The following is a 19,584-nucleotide window of genomic DNA, read 5'->3' as shown; positions in this document are numbered from 1 at the left end:
AGAATCCAACCAATCAGATGACTTCAAAATTCCTGAAGTGTTTCCAATTTTGCATCAGACGTTCAGTTAACGGTTTGTGGGCATGACGTCTGAGGCTAGCAAGTATCTAGCTAGCAAGGTTGTTATTGTTTCTTTGTAGCGCAGTTATCTGTAACTAACACAACTGCACCGGTTGCTATTTAAAGTTAAAGTTTGATTTTAATTAAGCTGTGATTGAAAAGATCTCCAAGGTGTAAATATCAGAAATTTCTGAGTGAAATATTTTACAGTAAGCATTTGTCTGTGCTGGCTTTTAGGTCACGCTTTTAGGCCATATTTCAGTTTTCTCATAGAAAATTGCTCTACAATTCATTTATGTTTAATTGATTTACTTTATTATAGGGTTGCTTTGAACTATGTAGTCACGGAAAGTCGAGTATGAAAGCCTCTCAGTTCATTCTGAAGCTACGTCCCAGTTTCTGAGGCTAATTCCTGAGGCGGAGTCGTTGTTTAATGTCTTGCCCCACCAAAGTCTATGGCCACGAGCCGCTGCTGTAAATAGATTCGGTTGGAAGAACCTTGCTTGCACATTTGCAAATTTGCTTTTTCGCAAATGCATGCTAATGATCCCAGTCATAATAAACTCTTAGATGTTGCTAGTGTTGGTTAATATAGTGGATTTGTTCCCCATCTGGCTGCATTGATTGTAATGATTAATGTTACTATTTTTACAAGTTCCTATGTTAATGCTATGGCTGTTAGCCTTGTTCTAAATCCAAACAACATTTGCTAGGCTTTCCAAGCAGGAAGGTGGATTTTAGAAATAGAAATTGATTTGTAAGAAAGGGTGTGAAAATTAAACCTGTCTGTAACGCTAATATTAATCCTAATTTTCACAAGTTGTGTCATAGAAAAGCTTGTGGTTTGACATGCTAACATCTGCTACTGAAGGAGTAGAAGGCTAACTGTAAAAACACTAACAGTTATAAATTGCTGCGCATGCTAGAGGACAAAACCTTGTCTTATACAGTAAAATGTATATGTAATGTATGTGTACTGTATCTACAGTAATTATTTGAGGCTTTTGTAGGTTAGAGCTGAATGCTGAGCAAGAACATAGAAATGTTTAGACACCTTTCAGTCAAAATCTGATATTAATATCTCATATTAACACACTTAGTTAATTAGGCCTCCGGTGGCATGGGATAATAGAGGATGTGTGTATAGCAAAGATAGAAATGAATGAGTTTTTGTGCAGCTTGGGAGCAACATGACGTCCCAGTGTGTTGCGTTACAGAATCTTAAAGTCTTCCGTGCTTGATATCTCTCCGTCTTTCGTCTCTCAGTCAGAAGCTGAGCTTTAAAGACCGTGTAAGGATGGCCAGTCCTCGTGGTCAGAGCATCAAGAGCAGACAGACGTCCATCACGGACCGGCGTTCCCCAGGCTCCGAGATTAACGCAGACGGCTCCAGTCCAGTCAAAGTGCAGAAGAGCTGGAGCTTCAACGACCGCACTCGTTTCAGACCATCTCTCCGTCTCAAGAGCCAGTCCCGCTCTACCACCGACGGTGAGACCTCACACATACACCGATCAGGCATAACATTATGACCACCTGCCTAATATTGTGTTGCATCCCCCTTTTGCTGCCGAAACAGCCCTGAGCTATCGAGGCATGGACTCCAGTAGATCCCTGAAGGTGTGCTGTGGTGTCTGGCACCAAGATGTTAGCAGCAGATCCTTTAAGTCTTGTAAGTAGCAAGGTGGGGCCTCCATGAGCCATACTTACAGGACTTAAAGGATACTTTTGATAGATACTGACCACTGCAGACCGGGAACAACCCACAAGAGCTGCAATTTTGGAGATGCTCTGATACAGTGGTCTAGGCATCACAATTCGGCCCTTCGTCAAACTCTCTCAAATCCTTACACTTGTCCAATTTTCCTGTTTCTAACTCATCAACTTTGAGGACAAAATGTTCACTTGCTGCCTAATATATCCCACATTCAGAATGTTATGGCTGGTCGGTGTATACTAACAGGATGTTCTTTGTTAATAAATGAAACCTTTCCTGTGTTCTAAGCAGAATCAGCTCATGCAGATATACAGAAATAATGAAGTAATGCACAGCGGGATATAGCAGCACTCCGCTTGAGCATTGTGCCTCATCACACCCCCTCACATGCGTTATCTTCTTATAACTGCACTTTCCCTTATTTATTCAACTCCTTCATCCACAAGACAGCATGACTGTGGTATAGAACTATTTCAGACATGATTATGGTCAGAATGATAAAACCCCCAAGCTCAGCTGAAGCACTTGACACAAATGATGGCTAATGTTTTCTTCAGCGGTGTGTCTTTAAGGGACAGATCTGTCCTCACTAGTCACCAGAAGTCTCCTGGTGAAATAGGGTTTCTGTTCTCTCCGTCTGTATCCTTCTCCCTTCCCTGTTATCCCTCCATCTGAGGGCTGCCATTGCAGATCCGGTCTCCTCTCTGCGGCTGTGGGAATACACTGTTTTTTTTTCTCGGACATCAGAACCTTCAAACTGTACACACACTCACACACACACACACTTCACACTCATGTATTCTCGGCTGCGACCTCTTCCAGCATTTTTAAGCATCAGCCTTCTGCATCCGCTAAAATTCAATCTCGAGGTCAGCAACCCTGCCGACGGCGAAACCGATTCAAGGCTGCGATGAACACGCTGTGTGTGTGTGTGTGTGTCAACTCTGATTTCATTTGTAGATCATGATCATATTGTAGTGAAAATGGTGCTAGGACTCAAAATTGCTGAAGCAAACTTGCATACTTGAACACTAGCATACTTGCATACTTCATACTATCTACATGCTATCAAACATGCATACTGTATACTAGCATACATGCATACTAGAAAATATTCATACTAACAAATGAATATTTGCATACTTGCATACTACTAACACTATTACTATTACTACTATTACTATTAACTATTACTATTAACTATACTATTAACATATTAGCAAACAATCATACTAGAATACTTGTGTACTAGCATCGATGTGTAGAATTGCTCTTGTTGTTACAGCTGTGACACCAAATCCCCCCATGGGGATTAATATAGTTCTCTCTCTCTCTCTCTCTCTCTCTCTCCCCTCACTTTTATTCACTCTCCTCTCTCTTCTTTCCTTCTCTTTGCTCTCTCTCTCTCTCTCATTCTCCCCTCACTTTTATTCACTCTCTCCTCTCTCTTTTTTTCCTTCTCTTTGCTCTCTCTCTCTCTCTCTCTCCCCCTCACTTTTATTCACTCTCCTCTTTCTTCTTTCCTTCTCTTTGCTCTCTCTCTCTCTCTCTCTCTCTCTCGTTCTCCCCTCGCTTTTATTTACTCTCTCCTCTCTCTTCTTTCCTTTCCTTCTCTTTGGTCTCTCTCTCTGTCTCTCTCTCTCTCATTCTTCCCTTGCTTTTATTCACTCCCCCTTTCTCTTCTTTTTTTCTCTTTGGTTTCTCTCTGCCTCTCTCACTGTTTCTGTCTCTCTCTCTCTCTCTCTCTCTCTCTCTAGTAAAATGTAAGCAAATGTTTATACTTGCATACTTCAGTACTACACAGTCTGAAGACTTTTTTTTACTTGTTAAAGTACTGAACATAATGATAAAGTACTAAATCTAATTTTTGCTGTAATTGCACTTTTCTTTCTCTCTCTCTCTCTCTCTCTGGTGGTTGGTGAATTGTCTTTTTTTTTATCTAATTCATTTTATTCACTTTCCTCTTTTATGGCTCTTTTGTTATTAACAGTTTTCTAGTCTAATAGTCACACTGCTTTTTCTTCTCCATTTGAATGTAACAGTGTAAAGAACTCACTGACGCTGATGACTAAGAGGAAGATTAACTTACTGGATAGCAGGATTGGGCTGATGTGTGTGTGTGTGTGTGTGTGTGTGTGTATTTGCAGGTGAGGCTAATATGGTACCGGAGGAGAGCATCGATGAGAAAGGCTGTCACTGTGAGTTCTCTGCTGAAGACTTGTTACCAGCAGTGAAGAGCGTGATCCGAGCAGTCCGGTAATCCTCAGCACGCCATCACGCTGTCACACTCACACCATTTTCACTTAAATCACAAGTACAAAGTGAGCATCGAGCTGAGCAGTGGGGGGGTTACGCACACAAATACTCTGTAGTGGGGCTTCTAGGATTACAGTCTGGCCACTAGCACTGATTCCTATCCACTGAACTACCTTCACTCATACCTGCACACTACTGGAAAGTATAGATTATAGTACAGTAGCATGCATATTTGCACACTACTGAAAAGTATGGATTATAGTACAGTAGCATGCATACTTGCACACTACTGGAAAGTATGGATTATACTACAGTAGCATGCATACTTGCACACTACTGAAAAGTATGGATTATAGTACAGTAGCATGCATACTTGCACACTACTGGAAAGTATGGATTATAGTACAGTAGCATGCATACTCTCACACTTGCACACTACTGGAAAGTATGGATTATAGTACAATAGCATGCATACTTGCACACTTGCACACTACTGGAAAGTATGGATTATAGTACAGTAGCATGCATACTTGCACACTACTGGAAAGTATGGATTATAGGACAGTAGCATGCATACTTGCACACTACTGGAAAGTATGGATTATAGTACAGTACCATGCATACTTGCACACTACTGGAAAGTATGGATTATAGGACAGTAGCATGCATACTTGCACACTACTGGAAAGTATGAATTATAGTACAGTAGCATGCATATTTGCACACTACTGGAAAGTATGGATTATAGTACAGTAGCACGCATACTTGCACACTACTGGAAAGTATGGATTATAGTACAGTAGCATGCATACTTGCACACTTGCACACTACTGGAAAGTATGGATTATAGTACAGTAGCCTGCATACTTTCACACTTGAACACTACTGGAAAGTATGGATTATACTACTAATTACTAACATACTTGCACACTAGCATACTAACCACTAGAAGCATAGAATAAGTCATACGAGTGCACTTATTTGCATACTTCAGCCATAGAATATTAGCCAACATGCATACTAGCATACTTAAATACACAGTGCTCAGAATGCTATGGCTGATTGGTGTCACACAGTTCATCAGCTCTGCTTTACGGTCATGGGAAAATGGCCATTTATGAAAAATACAATTCAGGAAGTATGAGAGCCTGCTGTAGAGTTTTGGTCTATTATCTTGACTTCAGCGCTCTTCAACCAGCGTTTTTTTGAATATCTCCTGTATGTATAATAAGCTTTAATGAACACGTGATGGTCAGTGCAGTGTTGTGATTGTGCTGCAGGGTGTGTTGTGTGCTAATGTGTTTTTTTAGAGCCTTGAACTTTGGCTTTGGAAGATGCTGTGTGTGTGTTTGAGGGGTATATTTATTATATCTCTGCTCAAGGTATCAATGGTCTCAGGGTATCAATTTCCTGTTTTTCTGGTCACTGCTGTGTGATATTTTCTTAAAGCAATTTTTTCGTCAGAAAAAAGACCCGATATTTAGCGTTAAAAAGAGCTAAAAGGTTTTTTTAGTCATTACTGCCCCCTAGTGGTAGTGCCCCCCCCCAACAACAACGCTCTGTTTCCTTCAGAAACCTTTTTAAATCACTGTTTATTTTTTAGTTTTATTTTTGTTTTTGTTTTTTAAAGGCCCAGAATGTATTTTGCCTGTGTTGATTTTCTCATTTTTGCTTTTAATTTTTTTAAAAATATTTAATCATTGCACCCCATTTTCTTGATTTTCTTTTCATTTATTTTTTAATCTTTTATTTCTTTTGCTCTTTTAAGCCAAGTATTTTGTTAAAACAATAGCTGTTTAATTATTTTTGCCTTTGTTGTAAAAGAAAAAAAAGGTCCAGTGTTTTGTAACAACCATCAATAATTTAAAACAAATTAATTATATTTTTTGCTAAAAAGGCATAGATGGGGTTTTTTTGTATAACAGCCAAATATTTCTTTTAATTTTTTTTTTTGTACCCTTTCTTTTTCCTTTAACACGATAACGTTCACGAAGCCTGCACATTCTCAGACGCTGCTTGTGTATATTCTTAAATGATAAAATGTGCTAGTAAAAACATGCGTATATTTACATGCAGGATCATGAAGTTCCTCGTGGCAAAGAAGAAGTTTAAGGAGACGCTGCGTCCTTATGATGTCAAGGACGTGATCGAGCAATATTCAGCAGGACACCTGGACATGCTGTGTCGGATTAAAAGTTTACAGACGAGGTATACTTACTCATATACATACTTATAAGTACTCGCATACTTAACATAGCAATGATCATGCATACTAGCATACTTAAACTCTAACATAATGAATATGCATACTAGCATACTTAAACACTAACATAGTAATGCATACTTAAACATAGTAATGAACATGCATACAAGCATACTTAAAAACTAACATGCATACTTAAACATAGTAATGAACATACTTAAAAACTAACAATAATGAATATGCATACTAGCATACTTAATAAGTAACACAGTAATGAACATGCATACTTATACATAGTAATGAACATGCATACTTAAACACTAATATAGTAATGAATATGCATACTTGCATACTTAAACACTAACATAGTAATGAATATGCATACTAGCATACTTAATAAGTAACACCGTAATGAACATGCATACTTATACATAGTAATGAACATGCATACTTGCATACTTAAAAACTAACATAGTAATGAATATGCATACTAGCATACTTAAAAAATAAACAATAATGAATATGCATACTAGCATACTTAATCACTAACATAGCAGTGATCATGCATACTAGCATACTTAAACACTAACATAATGAATATGCATACTAGTGTACTTAAACACTAACATAGTAATGAACAGGCATACAAGCATATTTAAATATGCATACTAGCATACTTAAAAACTAACAATAATGAATATGCATACTAGCATACTTAAACACTAACATAGTAATGAACATGCATACTAGCATACTTAATAAGTAACAGTAATGAACATGCATACTTATACATAGTAATGAACATGCATACTTGCATACTTAAACACTAACATAGTAATGAATATGCATACCAGCTTACTTAAACACTAACATAGTAATGAATATGCATACTAGCATACTTAATAAGTAACACAGTAATGAACATGCATACTTGCATACTTAAACACTAATATAGTAATGAATATGCATACTAGCATACTTAAACACTAACATAAAAATGAACATGCATACTAGCATACTTGTTTACAAGTATACTAGCCAGTATGCATACATGTACACTAGAATACATGCATACTTGTTTACTTACTACCACAGTTGCATACTTCAACAAGTATGCTAGCAAGCATTTTAGCATTCCTAAATACTAGCACATTTGCATACTGGTGTACTAGTATCCGTGCATCCAAGCACACTTGAATATTTGGACACTAGCATACTAGCAAGTTTAATACTTACCTGGCATACTAGTATATACATGTAAGAATAATACTAGTGTACATACATGATAGCCTACTAGTACAGATGAACACTAGCATACTTGCGTACTAGCCTACGTGCATATGTCCATGCGTACTTGGAAGGTAATTTGCTCTCTTTGGATCTTTATTTTTCTCTTAATGTAAAGGTTACTTTTCACGAAATTTTCCTTTTTCACCTGAAGGCTGCTATCGTGGGAACACTCTTGCACTCACCAGGCAAAGAAATAAATAATCCATATTCAGTGGCTGAAGTATATAAATGTTTACATTTTCTTCATGCATTGTCTTGTACTGTATATAAAGGTTTATCTGGAAGGATATTTCAGCATGTCACTATATGTGCCACAGGGTGGATCAGATCCTGGGGAAAGGGCAGGTCCCTATAGATAAGAAGCTGAAGGAGAAGATGCTGTCTGATGGAGATCTGCTGGAGGACGTCAGCATGTTGGGGAGGGTGTGTAAAGTCGAGAGGCAGGTGAGTGTCAGGAGCAAACATTTTATTATAATTCAACTGTATTTGATTATTTATTTATTTATTTATTTATTTATTTATTTATTTATTTATTTTACTGTTAATTCATTCACTTTACTATTCTTAACAACAAGCTCATCTCACTTTATTCATAATTGTCTTACTCTAACTCCATCAGTGTTCAGATATGCATTGTTTTTGTTTTTCCCATATACTCTCTTCCCTTTCCTACTACTATAATGAATTCTATTTAATACTCTATCCTCAGTATTTCTTTATTCTTATTTTATTTCTTTATTTATTTTATTTTATTTTATTTTTATTGATTCGGATTTTATGGCACAGACAGAAGATTAAGCAATTTATTACACGTGTATGTGATAAAAAAAAATTGTCACATAAAATTAGAATACAAATATTTATGCATTTATATTTTTAACATTAAATCTATTTCACAAATTCTTTGGTGGTCCAGTAGCAAGATCCCTCGTTGTCACAGCCCAGGTTCGAGTCCCTGGTAGGTCGCTAACCCAGCCACTGAAGAGTTAAATCTCAGTGCCGGTCCCAAGCCCGGATAAAATGGGAGAGTTCTGTCAGAAAGGGCTTCCGGGATAAAAACCTGTGCCAGATCGAAAGATGATCCACTGTAGCGACCCCGAACAGGGAGCAGCCGAAGAACTACATTTTCTTGATAACCAAAAATTCTTTGACATTCTTTAATAAACCGAAAAAAATCTAAATGCTGGCAAATTTTAGTCATAGAAAAATAACGGTGGTGTGACTTAACCAAACTAAAGTTGATTATTTTTCGATAACAGCACATGCTTTGGTTGTATGGAGCTACAGCATTAACCAGACACAAATCATGTTAAACATGAAAAACATGAAGGTTATGGTGCTCTGAGGACAGTGACACTGGTTTATAATCTTAATATTTTTAATATTTTAAATAGAAAACTAAAGAAAGTTCAACTCAAAAGTACTGTATGACAAATTAGCCAGAGTTGTGGACAGTTACTTAGGCAGAACTACATGTGTTTTATGTTTCACTTCAACAACGTGTATTTGATTAAATGTTTGCATGTCTTCTGTCTAGGTCCAGTCTATTGAATCAAAGTTGGACTCGTTGCTGGATGTCTACCGACAGGTCCTGCAGAAAGGCACGTCCTCCGCTCTCAGTCTGTCCTCTTTGCCTCTGTTCGAGCTGGCCCAATCGACAGACTACCCAAGTCCAGTCTTTACCAAGGATCTCTCCTCTCCCTCGCAATTCAGCCAAGTGAGTAGCTCCAACTTCCCCCGGGGCTTCCATCTCATCCTGGCTCCCAATGAGTTCAACTTCAATTTGAACAACTCATCGGGGTCTCCCTCTGTAGACGACAAGCTCAGTTCTGCTTCACCGTTTAGCCCAACTCCGCTTCAGCCTCTTGCCACACCCACTGCAGATTGCCCACCTGTTTTTACACCAAACAGTATTCATCCTGGAGGGGTGCATTTTCCCAGACTGGCCAGCCCTCCTCCACCCCCTCCATTGTCTGCCCGGTTTCAGCTGCCCCTGTTGCTGCCTCAGTCAGGCCGAGTGAACAACGGATCAACCCAATCTCAGTCCAGTCCTTCTGATCACTTCCCACCCTCGTATTCAAACAGATCCCAGCAGGATTTGGCACCAATCTCTAGAAATCAGCCCAGCACCAAAGAGGACGCTTCCTGGAGGAGACATATGAGTCCAGAGATAGGAATGGAGATGGACCCTCTGGTAGAGCTCTCACCCTCCTCGGTGCCAGATGGAGAGGACCAGACCGTTTCCGCAGGAAAGTCCTTCTCTGTCCAGGACCTCATCGGGATTCCAGAGGTTGACGGACATCACAGCCTCTCTGGCAGCAGCAGCCAGGACTCATTGGCTGCAGAGAGTGAGGTAGGAGGAGGTGGCTGGGCTGAGGCGGAGCTCTTCATCGCAGATGGAGACCTGGAGAACTCTGTGCAGAATCGGTCCCCAGGCTTTGGCTTCCTGGCACAACCTGCGGCCAATTCCAATTTCTCCTCTGACCTTTTGAGGACAGGGACAGCAACGAGGGACAGCCTCGGCATGGCGCCCAAATTGGGTGCTACAAAGCCTTTCATTATGCCACACGTTCGGCTAAAACAATAAGTCACAGAAATGATGAACTCTTATTAGACTTCTTGAAGAACGTGAAGCTTGCTTAAAAGCTTTGTCTTATTTTTAAGTATTTTTATTTTAGATGCCAGAAATGGGAGGTCAGAAAAGCAAGAATGGAGTTTTGGGGTATTGTTTTTATTTTTAAAATTTGTTTCAATTTTAGATTTAATTTTATATACTGTTAAGTACTGATTTATTTAGGACAAAGAAAAAAGTTTCATACCGTGAACTTACATGAGGATTTTTGAGTTGCATGTACAGTAGTGTGCTTTTTTTAAGCACCGAATTTTCGGGTTAGCCTAAAAGGGGGAAATCCGCAATATAATGAAAAGGCGTTTTCTTACGTGTTATTCCTTCGTTTAGTTGATAGCAGAGTGAAATTGACCATTTCTGTTCATTTCCATTTGGGTCATGTTACATTTCGCATGTCACAAGGAAAAAAAAAAAAAAAACTTGCATGTGGAGACAGATAGGACTGGAAATGTGCTTTATATGTGAATGTTTTATTGATTGGCTCCTTCATGTACATGGGTCAAATCAGGGTTGTGTTCTCAAGTCAATCGGTTCACTCACTTAGTCTCAGACTGGCTGTTTTGGTCCACACCTAAGTGCGATTGCTGTGTTCACACTTGCCTAAACAAACCACTTGGGGAAAAAGTGCCATGACAAACTTAAAACTTAATAGCAATTGCATGTCTCCATTAAAAGAATGTCAATAAAACAGGCAACTGGAAAGGTAGGATTATGAACAAGTTGGCTTGACAATGCCCTTTGATCATTTTAGATGCTAATCGTTTTTAAAGAAAAGGCACTGAAGACAAAAGGGAGAGTTATGAGTAGGGGCAGCTTTAGAGGAAGTGTCAAGTAGCCATCGAGGCTATAAAACTAATTGCTATAAACAGCCAGGTTTGATAACCCATAGTTGGTCGCTGGATTGTGGGAATTTTCAGGATGTTTGTGTGAATGAAGCCAATACATTTTAGGAATAAATATATGACATCCTTTCCGGCAGCAGAAGAAACCAGGACTCTAGATGCATTGCAAAGCCAAGATTAATGTTTCGGAGGTTTTTCTAAAGGGGTTTATATAATAAAATCTCACAAAGACACCTCCCAAGCTTTGCTCAAATCTAACAAATCCAAATAAAACTGCACAGTGAAGCTGTATAAATAAAATAAAAGCTTGGCATCAATGGAAAACAGCAACATGATAAATGCTAGCGAGGTGGAATGAAGGCGCTGTTGGCTATTCATGCCGTTAACGAGTCTTTTTTTGTTGTCGCTTCTTCGTTTTAATGTGGCACAGTGCTGAGAAAGCGGTGTACGCAGAGAGACTGGAATAAACTCCAAATCTAATGAGCTTGTGTTGATTCATGAAGGAAGAAGATCGTTCTTTCAATGCAGTGCGCGTTAATCCATGTTAAACAGACAATACTGTTTTGTGCCTCAGTAGTATTTAATCATATTTATTACTATTTATTCTTTTATACTTACATGGCTACTTTTTCTGAGATTTGAATGAGCCACACACACACACACACATCCTCAGTAAGACCATCATACTAATGGCTTGGTTCCCCCTCTTTTTGCCTCCCCATGAAAAGAAATCCTAGATCCTCCCCTGAGTATAAAATTAACAGTAATGCTTTAAAAACAATAAAAAACGCGATAATAAATTCCATGTTATTTGTTATATTCTAAGAGAAACAGACACATATCCTAAAACATATAGTATACTATATTTATAGATACTATATTCTGGTTTTGTCAAGCCAACTTTTTTTTTCTTTAAAAAAATATAAATGTTTTTTTTTTGTACATCTTTTAAATGTTACATTACATGTGAAATATTTTATTTTTCTTTCGATATAATAATAAGTCCCGGACATATCTAAGGACATAACTTTGCTGTTGAACACAGTACAGTTTTGAATAAAAAAAAAAATAGAAGATAAATAAAACATTGAGCTGAGCATAAAATTCAAGATTCTCCTATTTTACTGTCTCCTGTTTTGTTGTGATATGTAAAAAAAAATAAATAAATAAAATAAAAATGTCCATTCATGCCGGTTATCCAAAATCAATAGTTTGCTAATGCTAAGCTTGCTAATGCTAACGGCAGATTTGCAACATACTCATGCTAGCTACATTCATTTGTTGTTAGCTTTAATAGTGCTATTGTGTTTACTGTTATATCTAAGAGCTTATAATTATTATTACTTGTATATGGAGAAAGAATTGTTGATAAAAGTTCTTCCGACTGCCTGAGGTGGACATTAGCTGTGACACTGTTTTGGGAACAGCTAAAATCAGCATTGCTGTTAGCCATAGCTCCCGCTGACAAATATTTCAAAACTGATCACAGCTTTAAATCCACCGATAAGACACTACTCTTTAGTGATCCACTTCATAATAGGATTATAGGTACACTATATTGGCAAAAGTTTTGAGACGTCTGCTTTACATGCACATGAATGTAATATGGAGTCATCCCGCCCTTTGCAGCTATAACAGCTTCAACTCTTCTGGGAAGGATTTCCACAAGGTTTAGGAGTGTGTTTATGGGAACTTTTGACCATTCCTCTCGAAGCGCGTTTGTGAGGTCAGGCACTGATGTTGGACGAGAAGGTCTGGCTCACAGTCTCCACTCTAATTCATCACAAAGGTGTTCTATCAGGTTGAGGTCAGGACTCTGTGAAGTTCCTCCACACCAAACTCACTCATCCATGTCTTTATGGACCTTGCATTGTGCACTGGTGTACAGTCATGTTGGAACAGGAAGGGGTCATCCCCAAACTGTTTCCGCAAAGTTGGGAGCATGAAATTGTCCAAAATGTCTTGGTATGCTGATGCATTAAGAGTTCCTTTCACTGGAACTAAGGGGCCAGAATTCAATGATTTGGATGGGTGTTCCAAAACATCTGGCAATATAGTGTATATGGCTGGAGAAATGTTGCTAAAAGTGCTTCTGACTGCCTGAAGTGGATATGTACAGCATTAGCTGTGACACTGTTTTGGGAACAGCTGTAATCAACATTGCTGTTAGCCATAGATCGCAATGATAAATATTTCAAAACTGATCACAGATTTAAATCCATAGCAATGAAACTACTCTTTGGTGATCCACTTCATAATAGGGTTATAGGTTTAAGGTTATAGTTGGACATGTAAATAAATACAAACCTGACGTGGAGTCTGCTCATGTTAGCCATCTGTTAGCCAAATAGCTAGATCACTAGCTATTTATTTTGTGGAATGTTGTTCATCGGTTAACATGTTCTGCTAGGAAGCTAAGTGTTTCAGCATAACTCTAAACTGCAGGCTGAAAATATGAGCTCTCAGTCATCATGAGTCATGAAATGGAGTTTCGATCATGCAGCTGTTAGTTGTTAGCACGGTAGCTTGCAAGCTAGCAGGAGAAGGCTGTAGGTAAATAAATACAAAATTCTGTCATGTTTCTGTACTGTACGTTTGCTACTCAAAAGCGTATTTCAATTTCCTAGCAAAGTTTATGCTAGTCATTTCTAATGAAAATAGCTAATATGCTAAGGTGCCATGTGTTTATAACTAATGATAATATCTTTTCCAGGCAGTGTAGCTAAACACTTTTGTTTGTCTACATGCAGCAACTGATTCAGACATTAGTATGCTTCATTTGCAAAAAGTAAAACTAAAACAGAAACAGAAAATCCGACAACAGCAACAAAAAAATGCGTGCTTAATGTTTTGTTTGTTTTGTTTTTTTTATTGTTTATCCATGTTAAATGAGCTTATGGAGAAAACTATGTCCATATGTTAAAGTACATGAGTGCAAGTGCAAAATATTTAGCTCATGCTTTCTCAAAGTGCTAAGGGAGTCTCAATAAAGTGCGCTAGCTAGGGTAGCGTCATGCATGCAGCCAGAAAAGACACTTTTAAAGCTATGTCACGACACATCAGCTCAACATGGACCAAAAGGAATTAGTTCATTAAAAAAAAACAATCCTTTACTACAATAAGCAGAAAAGGCTGATTGCTCTTTGCATGCCAGATCACATTAGCATTGTTAACTACATGGCTGGTCAGGACCGGGAAAGGTTCTCAGACTATTGCACATTAAGCAGAGAAGATAGAATCACTCCTAGATAGATTTTCTCTCTCCATTATCTAAACTCTAGTGTAAGGTGCTGATAAATATCCACAGAACATCAACTGACAATTCAGACTAGAAACTCGAAACCATAAATACAGTGTTACAATATATTAATTAACATCATCATTGTTAGAGCGGTTGTTGGGTTTTTTCCTTCGTCTACTCTTGCGATGCATTGTGATAATTTGCCAGGCTTTGACTATTAAGCTAAGGTGCGGATGGATGACGTGGATTCTGCTGTGGCTGACTCGAGAGGTTGCAGCCCTGCACAATATTCATTTGTTCTTCTGGGCCTTCTGGGCAGACTTGGTGATCTTGCCTGAAGTAGGCGTCTTCTTCTCCACTCCTTTAATGACACCCACTGCCACCGTCTGACGCATGTCACGTACAGCAAAGCGTCCTGGGAGAAAGAAACCAAACAACAATGTGATTTTTTCACGTGAGGAGCAGTTGAATGGAACAAAAGGACAGAAAGAGAGTCCTTACCGAGAGGAGGGTACTCAGAGAAGCTCTCCACACACATGGGCTTGCCCGGGACCATGTCCACAATGGCAGCGTCACCAGACTTGAGCGATTTGGGATTGTCCTCAAGCTTCTTCCCTGAACGACGGTCAATCTTTTCCTTCAGCTCAGCAAACTTGCAGGCGATGTGGGCCGTGTGGCAGTCCAGCACTGGAGCATAACCAGCACTGATCTGGCCTGGGTGGTTCAGGATGATGACCTTCATGTAGATGAAAACAGTAGATAAAACTTACAGACTAGGAAGCAGATTGTTTTCTTATAAGAATAGCGAGCTTGCCGGTCTCTTTTTAAAGGTATCTGCTCACCTGTGCTGTGAAGTTAGCAGCTTCCTGTGGTGGATCATTCTTGCTGTCTCCCGCGACATTCCCACGACGGATATCCTTAACGGAGACGTTTTTCACGTTAAATCCCACGTTATCACCAGGCAGTGCCTCAGACAAGGCCTCGTGATGCATTTCTACAGATTTAACCTCAGTGGTCACATTCACAGGGGCAAATGTCACGACCATGCCGGGTTTCAGGATGCCAGTCTCAACGCGACCAACTGGGACTGTACCGATACCTGCGAAAGCAAAGAAATCTTAGATTCTCTAAATGAATTCCTTATCATTTGCAGCGATATTAGCTGCTATGATTTTCACATGGATGACTAAACATGTCTGGAAAAATCCTCCTGTCTGGGCTGACAAATGTGTTTCCTCACCTCCAATCTTGTAAACATCCTGGAGTGGGAGGCGCAGTGGTTTGTCAGTTGGCCGCGTTGGAGGTTGAATGGCATCCAGAGCCTCCAACAGAGTCGTTCCTGAGACGCTCCCTTCCTTGCGGTTGATCTTCCAGCCTTTAAACCAGGTCATCTGTAAAAAAAAACAAGCATACACATCACTACCAACCATACTCACTCGATTATGCAGCAGATATTTTTTGGTTTATACTAAAGGTGACATCATGCTACACTGTATAGCTTTGATTAAGAACATTTGCATTTATTTATGCTCTGCATTTCACTAACATTTGGGCTAGCCTCGAGCATGTTATCTCCGTTCCAGCCAGATATTGGCACAAAGGCCACTGTCTCAGGGTTGTAGCCAATCTTCTTGATGTAGGTGCTGACTTCCTTCACAATCTCCTCATAGCGCTTCTGGCTGTAATTAGGTTCTGTGGAGTCCATCTTGTTCACGCCAACAATCAGCTGCTTCACACCGAGCGTGTATGCCAGCAGGGCATGCTCTCGAGTCTGACCGTTCTTCGAAATGCCGGCTTCAAACTCCCCCACTCCTGCTGCCACGATCAGCACGGCACAGTCCGCCTGTGCTCACAGATAAAACAGGAGAAGACATTTGATAATCTGATAAATGTAACATATTTACCAAAGAACGCTGCTACAAAATTCCATCAAAATCCATTTCCAAGCAACAGACCTGGGAGGTACCAGTGATCATGTTCTTAATAAAGTCTCTGTGTCCAGGGGCATCAATGATGGTGACGTAGTACTTGCTGGTCTCAAACTTCCAGAGGGAAATATCGATTGTGATGCCTCGCTCCCGCTCAGCCTTCAGCTTATCCAGAACCCATGCATACTTAAAAGAACCTTTACCCATCTGAAATGTTAAAAAATGTGGGTTTAGCCAAGAGGAATTTGATGATATTCACATAACTGCTCTCCAAATTGTTCTAAGAAACAAGACTATAAGTGAATGAAATCTATTTAATAGTCTGATCTGAGTGTTTCACCTCAGCGGCCTCCTTCTCAAACTTTTCAATGGTCCTCTTGTCGATGCCACCACACTTGTAAATGAGGTGCCCAGTGGTGGTGGACTTCCCAGAATCCACATGGCCAATGACCACTATATTGATGTGCAGCTTTTCCTTTCCCATAGCTTCGGGTTAGTCAGATTACAGAAGGGTATTAGAGTCTAGAGTAAGATACAAACTGAATAATTAATTGGACATACTATATGCTTTATTCATAATGTGATGTTAGCTTAATAAATAAGAACAGCAAGTTGTTACCATCCATGATACTGGAAATACAATGAAATAGTAACCAGTGGCTGAGGGTGTCAAGCTAGTAGACCATTTGCCACGTTGTAAAAGCTTATACTCTAGCATCAACTGACGGAAAATAATTTTAGAGATTTCCTCATTGCTCTGCTGTTATTTTCTTTCTAGCAGCTATCTACCAACTTGACCAGCTCTGTCTGTGTTTTGTCTGTGCTGAAAGCTGGTGACATTAAGCTGTTTTTTTCTCCTTTTCCGGCAATTTACACCATACAACATTTTCTGGTGTGATGATACTGCTAACAAATCTCACAGATGTTCATATCTTTATCGTTGATAACCGTATCGCTAACTTGAACAGTTTTTGTGACTCCACAATAGTCAAGCTTAAAATCTGGTCGGTTTGCTTGTTATGTAATACCAGATATTTCAGTTTGGGTGCTGGGAAATCTAAAAATGGATCCCAGAAATTCGTCTGATGGAAATAAATTTAGTAAAAGTAGTTATGATTTTTTAATGAAATATTTTTTTGGCTAATATCAATGAGAAGTCCGCCATTAACATTCTCCTCAATCTACAAGTCATGTATTGTACCCTCAAGTGAATAACAGTTGTGCTTATAAGGAATGATCTTCAACAGACTTTTACAAGTTTTATTTTGTAGAAAAACAAAAATATCTAGGCCTACACCATCCAAAAACATGTAGGTTAAGTAACACCACCCCAGAGACTGCTATTTGGTTTTCCTTGTGCCATTATCCCTGAGGAGTTATGTACAAATTAAACATTCTGGGCCTTTCCTAGTCATGGCTTCGGAATATTTTATTTATTTTGATGCTAGGATTGGATATGATTTTTTAGACAGTCGTATCTAGGCCTTGAATAAAAGCAGAAAGCTTTAAAATGAATAAATAAAAATTGTTTGCCCTCAGCCGTTGCGTTGTCTAGGCAACAAGCGCGCGAGCCACCTCTGCGGCAAATTCTAATCCGAAACAAATCGGGCACGTGCACGCGCTTCACGGCTATTTCATACACCGCGACACGTTTCGACGTCGTGCACCGTGCTCCAGATGACCGGTTAATAGCCTGTCTAACTGTCCGGTTACGTGTTAATGTTAACTGTCGTGTATAAACGTGTCACATGACGGTGAGCGTGCAAAAGGCAATTGCGCCGCGCGCATCATTACAGCCGCAACATGGCGCGCGACATTTTTAGGTCATGTAGAAAAATAAATAAATAAATAACATAAAACAATAACAACAACAGCGACGCTTTATTCATACCATCATTAGTAATAATGCATCTGAGCCGACACCTTACATGGCTGTATTCATCATTCCTCACACACATAAACACGCGCGCGCGCGCAGAAAAATGCGTTGCTGTTTAAACCGAAGAGACGAGCAACAATGGCGCAGACAAACATTCATATATAACACAATATGTTGTATTTATGTCATTTCCGACCTTGAAGGCGACGATGGAGGCCTGACGCAGTAGCAGCGCGGATATACTGACGATGGTCGGCTCCCTCAGATGCAGTACGGAGGCTTGGATACCGCCGATGACGTCTCCTGGAAGCAGAAATCTGTAATATCCGTGTCCTCCAGCAGATGGCGCTCAAACAATGAGTTAAAGCATCCATTCGTCTATTTTCTATACCCACTTTATTCCTAATTAGGGTCACGGGGGTCTGCTGGAGCCTATCCCAACACACATTGGGCGAAAGGCAGGGATACACCCTGGACAGGTCGCCAGTCCATCACAGGGTCACACATAGATAGACAACCACACACACACACACACACACACACACACACTAACTCCTATGGGCAATTTAGAATTACCAATCAACCTAATGTACATGTTTTTGGACTGTGGGAGGAAACCGGAGTACCCAGAGTAAACCCACGCAGGCATGGGGAACACATGACTGTTCGAACCCGGGACCTTCTTGCTGTGAGGCAACAGTGTTAACCACTAGCCACCGTGCTGCCCTGAGTTAAAACAATGGAAGATTAGTCCTAGATAAACATGGCTAACATGAGTAAAAACACACAGAAATGTATTTAAAAGTTACATTTTTACAAGGTGTTGGCTTATGGCTTAGTGGTTAGCATGTATGCCTCGTACCTCTGTAGCTGAGAGTTTGAATTCCCACCTCTGTGATTAATGGGTTTCCTCCAAGTACTCTGGTTTCTTTCCCCAGGCCGAGGAAATGGCATCACTAAAAGCATGTGAACAGGCACCATTTACAATCCAGCCCCAAATTTCAATTCTATAGAAGTAGTGCGTGTTGACATTCTAGGCCAAGCTTCAAAAACGTCATTAGAAAGTTTAAATCTTTTCCACAATTCATTTGGCATTCTCAGAACTGACACGAATGAGTATAAACTCAACCAGTTTGGCCCATTGTGTTAAGTATAGGCTATAACTGCAAGTTAGGCCCTAGACAATTTGTTTTATTTTTGTATAATACAATTCCTCCATAATTTTGTGCTCTTTGAGTTTTATTTTAAATTACATGGGCAAGGTAAATTATTGTAGTTGAAACTGATGAAAGGTTTATGTGTGCCATAGGGACATGGTGGCTCAGGTGCTGGGTTTGGGGTTCAAGCCTCCAAACTGTCAAGCTATCAAAGTTGGGCCCTTGAGCAAGGTCTTTAACCCCACCTGCTCCAGGGGCACTGTACCATGGCTTGACCCTGTGCTCTGACCGCAGCTTGATAATAAGCTTGGGTATGCAAAAACCCTAGGGCGGTGGTAAATGCTTTGGGTTGTTAAATGGAATTACGTAGGCAGGGTAAATTATTGT

General features: G+C 39.7%; 2 protein-coding genes across 2 annotated transcripts in view; one reads left to right on the top strand and one right to left on the bottom strand.

Moving 5' to 3' along the window:
- The window catches only part of kcnq5b (potassium voltage-gated channel, KQT-like subfamily, member 5b), a 130,789-nt gene extending 118,701 nt beyond the window's left edge, over window positions 1-12,088 (top strand). Inside the window, exons 10-14 of the mRNA XM_058380353.1 lie at window positions 1,326-1,546; window positions 3,920-4,028; window positions 6,105-6,236; window positions 7,839-7,965; window positions 9,059-12,088. Of these exons, the coding sequence (XP_058236336.1) occupies window positions 1,326-1,546; window positions 3,920-4,028; window positions 6,105-6,236; window positions 7,839-7,965; window positions 9,059-10,108 (1,639 nt within the window). The 3' untranslated portion in view covers window positions 10,109-12,088. The remainder of the gene's footprint in view (window positions 1-1,325; window positions 1,547-3,919; window positions 4,029-6,104; window positions 6,237-7,838; window positions 7,966-9,058) is intronic.
- Window positions 12,089-12,565: 477 nt separating this feature from the next.
- On the bottom strand, window positions 12,566-18,391 carry eef1a1b (eukaryotic translation elongation factor 1 alpha 1b). Its single transcript, XM_058380354.1, has 8 exons — window positions 18,237-18,391; window positions 16,502-16,683; window positions 16,189-16,368; window positions 15,780-16,076; window positions 15,474-15,624; window positions 15,076-15,332; window positions 14,735-14,969; window positions 12,566-14,648 (listed from the first exon to the last, which is right to left on the bottom strand). The coding sequence occupies exons 2-8, from the start codon at window positions 16,643-16,645 to the stop codon at window positions 14,524-14,526; spliced, it is 1,389 nt and encodes a 462-aa protein (XP_058236337.1). The 5' UTR covers window positions 16,646-16,683; window positions 18,237-18,391; the 3' UTR covers window positions 12,566-14,523.
- Window positions 18,392-19,584: the final 1,193 nt, after the last annotated feature.

The sequence above is a fragment of the Hemibagrus wyckioides genome, linkage group LG26 (genome assembly GCF_019097595.1).
Source record: "Hemibagrus wyckioides isolate EC202008001 linkage group LG26, SWU_Hwy_1.0, whole genome shotgun sequence".
In the NCBI taxonomy this organism is placed as follows: Eukaryota; Metazoa; Chordata; class Actinopteri; order Siluriformes; family Bagridae; genus Hemibagrus; species Hemibagrus wyckioides.
Note: the sequence above shows the minus strand (reverse complement) of the source record. Positions and strands in the feature narration are given on the sequence as shown.